The sequence below is a fragment of the Pelecanus crispus genome, chromosome 8, assembly GCF_030463565.1.
Source record: "Pelecanus crispus isolate bPelCri1 chromosome 8, bPelCri1.pri, whole genome shotgun sequence".
Classification (NCBI taxonomy): Eukaryota; Metazoa; Chordata; class Aves; order Pelecaniformes; family Pelecanidae; genus Pelecanus; species Pelecanus crispus.
Window position 1 is genome coordinate 28,045,492 of NC_134650.1, and position 12,457 is coordinate 28,057,948.

The following is a 12,457-nucleotide window of genomic DNA, read 5'->3' on the forward strand; positions in this document are numbered from 1 at the left end:
GGTAAAGGCTGTCACTAGGTTATTCTCTCTCATGAAGAGGCTGACTCGTACAGATCTAGGGAAATTAATTATTTGACTTTGAGCTGGATCAGCAGTTGTTACACATATAGCTTGCATCCAGAATACATTGAATCTATAACATCTTGATCTGTGTATAATTTGTGGTAGTGATACCATAGCTTTGCCTTAAGTCTTTGTGGTTTTTACTGCTCTTATGATTGAGTGCTGTTTTCCAGGATGTGTGAAACAACATTAGCATATGTTAGAAAGATTGGATATATGTTCTAGGATGGAAATGGCCTTCAAGTTAGTCCCACATCTGGCATTCCACACTGGCCCATTACTAGATGTTTCAAAAGGAAATGGGAAATGCTTGTAAAGAACAAACACCAATCTGCATTTTGCAGGAAAAAGTTTCTCCAAATGATATATTAGCTAATTTGCATCCTGCAGCATAAGATTGCATTCATACATTTTCTCTCTCTTATTTAACTTTAGCTGTTAATATTACTTATCTAAATGCTTATCCTTTAGGCAACCTTACTAAACATCTTACTTCTCTAACATCTTGTTGAGTGAGTTCTGTATCTTAGCTTTGTGTATTTAAAAAAAAATCCTCTAGCAGTTTTAAGTTTGGTGTCTTGTAACTTCACTTGCTGTTTGGTTTTGGAAGTCAGCAGTCCAGGTTTAAATCATCCTTTAAAATATTACAACAATTGCCTATTAGAATTTTCATCCTGTCCTCATTCTTACTTGTTCTGGAGAAATTGTCTTAATTCATTCACTGGATCATTATGAATTACGTTCTGCTTTGGGAGACCAGGTTTCTCAAAGTTGCATTTACATCCAATAAGGATCTGAGATATCCAGTAGTTTCAGTAATTCTAGTAATTACTTATTCTTGAGCAGCAGAAATCTTTTATATACAATAATGTAATTTAATTGTTGCTTGTTCAGTTTCAATTGACTGAAAATGGGTAATTCATGGCATACAGAACACATTTCTTATAGCACGATCTTTTGCTAAATCAATGTTCTGATTTCAGCATGAAATAGAATTCATACATGGATTAGTTTTTTTATACTTTTCTCGTGTTGATTTTTGTAATTTCTGTGAGAGTCTGTGTGTGTGCATTTTTCCACCCCTGTGTTGAAGCTCCATTTTGAGGGAAGTTATATGTATAAACTAAAAGAGCTCAGGAAGAGATGTGCTTTAGTAGGAATCAGGGTGACTACACAGTTGATGTGACTGAAGTGATTATACACTTTTGCCATTGTCCCTTAGCAGGAAATCCTATCTGCCTTTGCTGAGGCTCAACTAAATTACATGAAAGGATAGAGTAAATTTTGCTTTTTAGTGTAGATGATGGTGTACAGCTAAGCAGAGCTGGGTTCTGAACCTTGACCTGGATAATGTGCTGAACAAAAGCGCTTTGTTGACCCAGACAAAGAACAGGAAACTTTAACTGGCCAAGCTTTGTTTTATGTCAGTAAATTTTTCTGTATTTTATGGTTTAAAGATTGACATTATATGCAGGGTTTTGCCTCATGAAAATCAATCACTCATTTCATGAAAAAAAATCTATATTAATTCATTTAGGCTTTTTTGACCTACAGAAACATTCAGAAAACAGATCATAGTGCACTGCTTTTGGTGATCTTGTTCCTGGAGTAATGAAATAAAAATTTGACCACTGTTAAATCCAGATAACTTTATATGCTACAAAGGCCAGTTCTGAATGTTAATCTACTTTGACTGAACAACTTAGCTCATAAATGTTATGGTGAAGACCAATAGTTTAAAGGGGAGATCAAGGGGGAAATGTTTCAAAATACTACAATATTACAAACTGAAGAAAATTTTTGTAACAGAAAAGACAGACCTGAGAAAGCTGAACTAGTATACATGCTTTTTATGTCTGAGGATCTTGAAATTGATAAAGCAAGAGAGAGCTAAGAAAGTGATTTAGGGAAAGTTTCATTAAAAGGTTTAGATTACTGCTTCCTGCTGAGGTGTGAAATGTTCTAATACCCATAAAATCTTTGGGGTTTGTTTGAATACCACTTACACATAAGTATGTACCTTTCTGTTTCTATAAATAGTTATTTCATGCTGTCTGATGTAGACATGATCCTTTTGCTACCATAACTGTCAGTTTGCTTCTGTAAAAGAAATCATGGAAGTAATTTAGCTATCTGTTGTGGTTTAGCCCCGGTCGGCAGCCAAGCACCACACAGCTGCTCACTCACTCTCCGCCCCAGTGGGATGGGGGAGAGAGTCGGAACGGCAAACGTAAGAAAACTCATGAGTTGTGATAAGAACAGTTTAATAATTGAAATAAAATACTACTACTGCTACTACTAATAATAATAAAAATTGTAATGGAAAGGAGAACAACAAGAGAGAGAAACAAAACCCACCAGGGGGGGAAAAGAAATAAAAAAAAAAAGTGATGCAACCACTCACCACCTGCTGACCGACGTCCAGCCAGTCCCCAAGCAGCAATCGCTGTCCCCTGGCCAACTCCCCCCAGTTTATATACTGAGCATGATGTCACATGGTATAGAATAGCCCTTTGGTCAGTTTGGATCAATTATTCTGGCTGTGCCCCCTCCCAATTTCTTGTGCACCTGGCAGAGCATGGGAAGCTGAAAGGTCCTTGACTAGCATAAGCAGTACTTAGCAACAACTAAAACATGAGTGTGTTATCAGCATTCTTCTCCTCCTAAATCCAAAACACAGCACTATGCCAGCTACTAGGAAGAAAATAACTCTATCCCAGCCAAAACCAGGACAGTATCCACCCTTTTTCTGTACCCTCTATGTGATGCCCAGTTCGTACCCTTTCCAATGCATTCCAATTAATCACCACCACTTTTCCTGTCTTGATATATATACACAGATACCATTCCCTTTGTCTATGGGCCATCCCTCTAAAATGTCCATTGGGTTAATTTAGTCCATACTGCTGCACTTTGCTCGGTTCATTCTTCATTAATCTGGGTGATTCTTACTGTAATACCATTGATGTGGCATATAGCATCCATAAAAGAGATGACATGCAGTATTATATAGCAATTAACATCATACAATTCAGTTCATTGGCTATTTTCACCCGAAATCAAATCCCCTTGAGGTACACATTGGACTTCCCCATCCTTTCGCATTACCTACCAAGTGCACACAGATCCTTGAGCAAAAGCAATCCCACAAATGGGTTTGCCTTTGCCAGACAGGGGAGTAACCCAGACTGTCTTCCCCAGCATATTTTTTTACGTACACTCCAGAGACTTTATCTCCTTCTACAGTGAAACGTAAAAGTTTTGACTAGACAGGGCCAGCTCGATTGGCAGATCCCCTAGCGTTGACTAGCCAGGTGTATCCCAATGTTTGAATGTCCCACCACCCATTGCTCTCAGGGTAGTCTTTAACAGTCCATTGTCTCGTTTGATTTTCCTGGAGGCTGGTGCGTGATGGGGGATGTGATACACCCACTCAATTCCCTGCTCTTCGGCCCAGGTGTCTATGAGATTTGGAAATGAGTCCCATTGTCTGACTTGATTCTTTCTGGGGTGGCATGTCACCATATGACTTGCTTTTCAAGGCCCAGGATGGTGTTCTGGGCAGTGGCATGGGGCACGGAATATGTTTCCAGCCATCCGGTGGTTGTTTCCACCATGGTGAGCACACAGCACTTGCCTTGGCGGGCTTGTGAGAGTGTGATACAATCAATCTGCCAGGCCTCCCCATATTTATGTTTCAGCCATGGTCCTCCATATCAGAGAGGCTTTAACTGCTTGACTTGCTTGATTGCAGCACATATTTCACATTCATTAATAACCCGTGCAATACAGTCCATAGTTAAGTCCACCCCTTGATCATGAGCTCATCTATATGTTGCATCCCTTCCTTGATGGCCTGAGGTGTCATGGGCCCACCGGGCTATAGATAATTCACCCTTATGTTGCCAGTCCAGATGCACCTAAGCCACTTCAATCTTAGCAGCCTGATCCACCTGCTCGTTGTTTTAATGTTCTTCAGTGGCCCAGCGCTTGGTTATGTGAGCATCTATGTGATGTACTTTTACAACCAGGTTCTCTACCCGGGCAGCAATATCTTGCCACAATGCAGCAGCCCAGATGGGTTTGCCTCTGCGCTGCCAGTTGCTCTGCTTCCATTGCTGTAACCACCTCTGCAGGGCATTTGCCACCATCCATGAGTCAGTATAGAGATAAAGTACTGGCCACTTTTCTCGTTCAGCAATATCTAAAGCCAGCTGGATGGCTTTCACCTCTGCAAACTGACTTGACTCCCCTTCTCCTTCAGCAGTTTCTGCGACTTGTCGTGTAGGACTCCATACAGTAGCCTTCCACCTCTGATGATTTCCCACAATACGACAGGACCCATCAGTGAACAGGGCATACTGCTTTTCATTTTCTGGCAGTTTATTACACAGTGGGGCCTCCCCAGCACGTCACCTCCTCCTCTGGTGATATTCCAAAATCTTTGCCTTCTGGCCAGTCCATAATCACTTCCAAGATTCTTGGGCGACTGGAGTTTCCTATTCGAGCCTGTTGTGTGATTAGTATGACCCACTTACTCCACATAGCATCAGTTGCATGATGTGTAGAGGGAACCTCTTCTTTGAACATCCAGCGCAGCACCGTCAGTCGGGGTGCCAGCAGGAGCTGTGCTTCAGTACCAACCACTTCCGAAGCAGCTCACACCCCTTCATATGCTGCCAAGATCCCCTTCTCGGAGTATAGTGGGCCTCGGATCCTCTGTATCCCTGACTCCAAAACCTTAGGGGTCGACCTTGAGTCTCCCCTGGTGCTTTCTGCCAGAGGCTCCAGGTAGAGCCATGCTCCCCGGCTGCAGTGCAGAGCACATTTTTTACATCCTGCCCTGCCCGAACTGGCCCAAGGGCTACTGCATGAACTATCTCCTGTTTAATTTGTTCAAAGGCTTGTCATTGCTCAGGGCCCCATTTGAAATCGTTCTTCTTCCGGGTCACCTGGTAAAGAGGGCTTATGATCAGACTGTAATTTGGAATATGCATTCTCCAAAAACCCACAACGCCTAAGAAAGCTTTTGTTTCCTTTTTGCTAGTTGGTGGGGACATAGCTGTTATTTTGTTGATCACATCCATTGGGATCTGACGACATCCATCTTGCCATTTTATTCCTAAAAACTGGATCTCCTGTGCAGGTCCCTTGGCCTTACTTTGTTTTACGGCAAGACTGGCCTTCAGAAGGATTTGGACTATTTTCTTCCCCTTCTCAAAAGCTTCTTCTGCTGTATTGCCCCACAGGATGATGTCATCAATATACTGCAGATGTTCTGGAGCTTCGCCCTGTTCCAGTGCCATCTGGATCGGTCCATGGCAAATAGTGGGGCTGTGCTTCCACCCCTGGGGCAGTCGGTTCCAGGTGTACTGAACACACCTCCAAGTGAAAGCAAACTGTGGCCTGCACTCTGCTGCCAAAGTGATTGAGAAAAACGCATTAGCAATGTCAGTTGTGGCATTCCACTTGGCTGCCTTTGGCTCCAGTTCATATTGAAGTTCTAGCATGTCCAGCACAGCAGCACTCAATGGTGGTGTGACTTCGTTTGGGCCACAATAGCCTACTGTTAGTCTCCACTCTTTATTAGACTTTCACACTGGCCATATGGGACTGTTAAAGGGTGAGCGAGTCTTGCTGATCACTGCTTGGCTCTCCAGTCGACGAATTAGGTTATGGATGGGAATCAGTGAGTCTTGGTTGGTGCGGTATTGCCGCTGGTGCACTGTTATGGTAGCAATCGGCACCTGTAGTTCTTTGACCCTCAGCAACCCCACAATAGAAGGGTCCTCCAAGAGACCAGGCAAAGTGGACAGCTATTTAATTTCCTCTGTCTCCGAGGTAGCTATACCAAAAGCCCACTGGTACCCTTTTGGGTCCTTGAAATACCTTCTCCTGAGGTAGTCTGTGGCAAGGATGCATGGAGCATCTGGGCCAGTCACAATGGGGTGCTTCTGCCACTCATTCCCAGACAGACTCAATTCAGCCTCCAATACAGTTAGCTGTTGGGATCCCCCTGTCACTCCAGAAATACAGATGAGTTCTGCCCCTCTATAGCTTGATGGCATTAGGGTACACTGTGCACCAGTGTCCACTAGAGCCTTATATTCCTGTGGGTCTGATGTGCCTGACCATCAAATCCACACGGTCCAGTAAACCTGGTTGTCCCTTTCCTCCACCTGGCTGGAGGCAGGGCCCCTCTAGTCCTGGTCATAGTATTCGTTACTCACTTTGTGAAAATACGAGTCAGGAGTCCCTTCATTAAGATCAGAAGTAAGATCAGCCTTTCTACTCTGGAGAACTGCCCACTGGAAACTGGTGCAGCAGTTTTCCTGGAAGAACCCCCTTGTGTGATTGTTTTTCCTTGCAACTCACGTACCTGTGCCTCTAGGGTTGCAGTAGGTTTTCCATCCCACTTCCTCATATCTTCTCCATGGTCACGCAGGTAAAACCACAGGGTGCCCCGTGGTGTGTACTCTCTATATCCTCTCTCTTGAGCAGAAGAACACTGACTCCTAATAACTGAGATATTAGTCCATGTAGGTGGAGAGTAGGACCTATTCTCTTTGGGTTGCTGGACCTCCTGGGACAGTTTCACCACAGCTGAGATGAGGGAGGAAGAGACACTTTCTTCGTATTCTCGGAGTCGGCTAGCCACTTCATCCGCCATTGGTGCCTCTTCGTCTTTCCAGGACGTTATTGCCAATGAGTTGGCATACAGCGCTGGTGCGCTCTGTACCAGCTTCTGCCATGTGGGTTGTGTGCACCTGACTTCATCTGGATCTTTGGATAACTGCTCATTGTTCAGGTCACTATAAATCACCTCCATCATGGCTGATTCCCTCAGGTACTGGATACCTCTCTCCATGGTGGTCCATTTGCCTGGGCGATATATAACATCTTCCTTGAAGGGATATCTTTCCTTCATACCTGACAGGATTCACCTCCAGAGGCTAAGGGTTTGTGCTCCTTTTCCAATCACTTTGTCAATGCCCCCTTCCCTAGAAAGGGATCCCAGCTGTTTGGCTTCCTTACCCTCTAATTCCAGGCTACTGGCCCCATTATCCGAGCATCGGAGCAGCCAGGTGGCAATGCGCTCACCTGGATGACAGCTGAAACCTTTTCGCATATCTCGCAGCTCACTCAGGGATAAGGATCGGGTGGTTTCTGTCTTGTTTACAAGCTCTTCCTCCTCCTTCTCCTGTCTTTGTGATGGCCCTGGTTTTTCATCATCCCGTTCTAAACGAGTTGACTTCCGCTTCCAAGATTTCTTCTTGTGTACAGGGGCGACCGATACCGGCACACGTTGGTTCCCTGGAGTAGCCGCAGTGCCTGTGTCCTTGTCGTCAGATCCAGAGACCTTCTCTTTCCCTTGAGGGTACTGAATAGTGTTGAACAGGGCCTGGTAGGCGTGGGCCAGGCCCCAGCACATTGCAGTGATTTGTGTCTCTCTGGAGTTGCCAGGGTGACAGCATACTTCTTCCAAATAGTCTACTAATTTTTCAGGATTCTGCACTTGTTCAGGGGTGAAGTTCCAAAACACTGGAGGTGCCCACCGTTCTAGGCCTTTGCCCATGCTATCCCACACACTCTGCCACTCATAACTGTCCAGCCTTCGGGTAGATATTCTTAAATTGCTTATTAATCTTAGACAAAACCGAAACAACGTTCCCAAGAAATATCAATGGATATTTCTTAATTATCCAAGATACATCAATAGATGTATCTTAATTACCCAAGGATGTTCAAAATACTGAAAAGCTATTGTAATGAAGGAGGAGACATCATAGAAGGACGTAGTGAAGGTGCCATTCTGTATTTCCTCCATAAAAAAACCTCTCAGAAGAAGAAGTATAATTGCTAATTGTCTCCATGAGGTGGTACCCGAAGTACATTAATGGTTTCAGTACAAAACCCAAATACCAGATAAAACTCAAGGTCAGCGTTTTAATAACAAATCTCCCAGGCAAAACATCACTAATCACTGCAGAGCACAGCAAACTGCGAAAACCAACACCAGTCTTTAACATATATAGCAAAAAACGGAGCATGGTGCAGATCAGGTAAACTAAGATTGAGAACAGATGAATCAATATAGTGACCCACAACTATTAACAAAATCAAATTCCTTAATAATATCTGGTTAATCTGTTTTAATCTGTTATTATCTCAAACCCTTCGTAGCCCCACGTTGGGCACCAAAAAGAACTGTTGTGGTTTAGCCCGTCGGCAACCAAGCACCACACAGTTGCTCGCTCACCCTCCCCCCCAGTGGAATGGGGGAGAGAATCAGAAAGGCAAAAGTAAGAAAACTTGTGGGTTGAGATAAGAACAGTTTAATAATTGAAATAATAATAATAACAACAACAACAAGAATAATAATAATGATGATGATGAAAAGGAGAACAATGAGAGAAACAAAACCCGGGGGGGGGGGGGGGGGGGAAGTGATGCAACCACTCACCCACCACCTGCTGACTGATGCCCAGCCAGTCCCTGAGCAGCAATAGCTGCCCCCCAGCCAACTCCCCCCAGTTCATATACTGAGCATGACCTCATAAGGTATGGAATAGCCCTTTGGGCAGTGTGGGTCAGCTGTCCTGGCTGTGCCCGCTCCCAATTTCTTGTGCACCTGGCAGAGCATGGGAAGCTGAAAAGTCCTTGACTAGCATAAGCACTACTTAGCAACAACTAAAACATCAGTGTGTTATCAGCATTATTCTCATCCTAAATCCAAACACATCCTAAATCCAAATCCTATGCCAGCTACTAGGAAGAAAATTAACTCTATCCCAGCCAAAACCAGGACACTGTCGGGAGGTAGAACACAGCATGAATGGATTTCTGCTTAACTCCAAACATGCTAATGTTCAGACTTGTACAATGCTCAGACCAAGATCGGATTTAGAAGAGCTGTCAGTCTTCATGTATTAAATTTCTTGTTTTTTCAAACATTTTATCTGATATTCTAAGTCTCTCTCCCTTTTTTCTCCATCCAGGAGGCTGAACAGAATTGACCAGGACAATACCTTGCAAATTGTTACCCATTTTCATTATAGGTCCCAGACCACTGGCAGTCGATGACTCTTACCACTTACTGTGAAACTTTGATGCTCGTGGCTTCTTGGTTTCAGAGCTCTATCATGAAAAGTCACAGTTGGCCTGCAGTATTGTCTAGCAACATTAACAAATGACTACTAATAAGATACTTGCTCTGTCATTTGCCATGTTGTGAGAGTAGAACCCAGAAGCCCTGCTGGTGGAGCTGAAGGAAAAGATGATGTTAGTTAGGAAATTGAAAAAGCAGGAAAATAAAACAGATTCCTAGAATAGTGTCTATAAACAGTAGTGTGATGGTGGCTATGTTTATCATCTAAAATATGGCACTTCCCTTTTTGGGTATGTAATAGTATTTTTGTCCTTTATTCTGTGTAGTCACTACGTTACACTTGAGTTCTGTAGTTCAGTTAGATAATAAAATATATTAGGATTGGTCAGAAAATTCTAAAAACATTTTGTTTTCCTTTGTAAGCATTATTTTTGTGAGCAGAAAATGTTAGTTCAGGTGCTCAGCTAAATATGTTTGTGCTTAGTTAGAATCCATAAATAAATAAAAAAGCTATGTGCTTCTTTGTGCTGCATTATGGATTGTTCTTACTATATTACTATTTTTCCACACAAACTTGTTACAAAAGCTTTGATGTCATTGTTTTACATATGCTTTGTTGCAGATATTTTCATGTTTCCTTTTTCTTTTCCCTTTCATTAGACATTTGCTGACCAGGTATTTGGTATACTTAGCTGGACAATTCCCATTGCTGTAGCCTTTTCTTGTTTTGGTGGACTTAATGCTTCAATTCTAGCATCATCAAGGTAGTGTATATCTCTTTCTGTTTGACAAATGTTCATAAGTATTTTTACATGTTGCTGTTACGCTCATCTGTTATGAGAGTGGCAAAGGTACTTTTGTAACAGAACATATAATGAATAGCCACAATAAAATAACAGGCCTAAATAAACCTCTGTGTGTGTAGATACACCCTTAACACTGCATTACTTCCCCAAAGCACTACTAGCTGTATGCAGAGTACAGTTAAAGATCAAATGAATGTTGTCTGTGGTGAGTCCTCAGGCCTTCTGATTATTTGGATTGAGTTACCTTCCATTTTACTTGATACAATAATTCTAGCAAGTTCTTGTTTTCAAATGTATTTACTTAAAACTGACTTGTTAAAATCAGTATCTTTAAAAAGTTTTAAAGTTGCTACTGCTATTAAGCTGCAGTTAAAAAGCTTACAGTACAGTATGGAAGCTTTATTCTGAGCACTGATTATGGATGTGACTAGTGGAAGTTTTAAATAGATTTATTTAGGCATTTTAACATCCTTCCTGTCCATTGAATGTATGCGCAATGCCTCTGTACTGAGAACAAATACGAACATGATCTGGTGAAGTAGTCAATATAGAACAATTTGCAGCTGATAATAAAATTATGTGTGTTTGTTTTTTGAGTGTGTGGTTGAGTGACCTCTTTTTAGAGACTTGGTAGTCTCTTCTGGTTGGCATTGAAAACTACTCTGCTATAAGCTGGAATGTTTTCAGTGCTAGCTTTTAGAATTTTTTAAAACAGTAGAAATTTATTTCAGTTACTGTAGATATTTTCCATTTTACCTGTAGGATTGTTTTCTAAAAATGGGTGTTAACAGCATGTTTCTAAAAGCTTACATATCTTTTAATGGTTGTTGTACAGTACATCTTTACCAGAAGGGTTGAATCCATGTTCCAGTTCAAAGGATGGAAATTCAGTGGTGTAAATACTTATTTTGACTTGTATAGTTGTTTGATTTTCTGTAGTACGTTCTCTCTCACCCGTGGCCTCAACATCTGTTTTCTGATTTGTGTTTTTCAGGCTATTTTTTGTAGGGTCTCGAGAAGGTCACCTTCCTGATCTGTTGTCTATGATCCACATACGGAGGTTCACACCTGTGCCAGCGCTGCTCTTCAATGTAAGTTATTATTGCTTTTCTTCTCAACTGTTCAGATGTGACTATATGAATTATTTAAAGGAAGACTTTAAAAAAGCACAAGAGAGAACTTCAGATTTACTGTCATTGAGGTGATTTCTGAGAGAGTGAATTTTGCGAGGCATAAAATCATGCCAAACACCAAGGAGTAACAGGTGTTACTTTCATGCAAAAAGCAGCATAAAAAATAAGTCTCAAACTTCTGTTGTTCATCTCACTCCTTTTCTGACAGTGTGCTATGACCCTTATTTACCTGGCTGTGGAAGATGTCTTCAAGCTTATTAATTACTTCAGTTTCAGTTACTGGTTTTTTGTTGGTCTGTCTATTGCTGGGCAATTGTATCTACGTTGGAAGGAACCAGATCGAGCCAGGCCTCTTAAGGTAATACTTACTTATTACAGGATTGTTTAAAATCCCTCTCTTTCACATAACGTAAAAGTACCGTCTAAGATCTGGACCATACATGTTATGCCTAAAGTTTATGAATTGATCAGAACACAAAACATGGCTTTCATTTTATGTTGTACTGTGAAAACTAGCTTGTCTGCTAGATAAGTGATTATTGTAATAGTATAGTCTTTTATTGTACGTTAGTTCAGTCAGTACTCTGTCAACTGGAGAATGTCTCAGTAGGCTAAAACAGTAGTTAGGCTTTTTTCTTGGATTAGAAATCTCAAATTAGGAATGCGTAAGTTAATTCTGTCAATGTGGACCACATTTAGCTCTGATGGCGTTTCAGTTCAATATCTGATCCTCTTAGCACCTTCTCATACTTAAAGTTAATACATTACATGGAAAAGTCATTCTTGTTTCCTGGGGTTTATTGGATTTGTCCAAAACCACTTCATACTGTTATACAGTTTCTTTCAACACAGCAGAGTTACTATACTTGATTACTTTTGCAATTTTTAGCACCAGTTCTGTTCAAGAATTATTCTGCAATTTGCTTATGGTTCCAAATAGCCAGATGTATAAGAGAAAGACCGGAAATTCCACAAAGTGGAGTAGAGAGGAAGAAGTCTGTAATTCTCACCAAAACATTTGTAACTGTATACAACAAATATTTCAATAATAACCTGTTCTGTTTTTTCTGTCTCCAGCTGAGTGTGGCTTTCCCAGCAATATTCTGTATATGCACAGTATTTCTGGTGGTAGTGCCACTCTATAGCGACACTATAAATTCATTGATTGGAATTGGCATTGCATTGTCTGGAATTCCAGTCTTTTTCTTGGGAGTCTATTTACCTGCATCAAGGAGACCTCAGTTTATCAACAAGATTTTAGGTAAGTTTCTTTGTAGATGGGGATGTTGTTAGGAAAGAGGAAAATTAAATAAGTGAATCTTGGTTTGTTGATGAAGAGGGTTGTG

The 12,457-nt window shown here is 41.6% G+C and overlaps 1 protein-coding gene across 1 annotated transcript in view; it reads left to right on the forward strand.

The window, feature by feature from the left end:
- Positions 1–12,457, forward strand: part of SLC7A6 (solute carrier family 7 member 6) — a 30,387-nt gene that overhangs the window by 16,202 nt on the left and 1,728 nt on the right. Inside the window, exons 5-8 of the mRNA XM_009488397.2 lie at positions 9,833–9,936; positions 10,973–11,069; positions 11,320–11,469; positions 12,189–12,372. Of these exons, the coding sequence (XP_009486672.1) occupies positions 9,833–9,936; positions 10,973–11,069; positions 11,320–11,469; positions 12,189–12,372 (535 nt within the window). The remainder of the gene's footprint in view (positions 1–9,832; positions 9,937–10,972; positions 11,070–11,319; positions 11,470–12,188; positions 12,373–12,457) is intronic.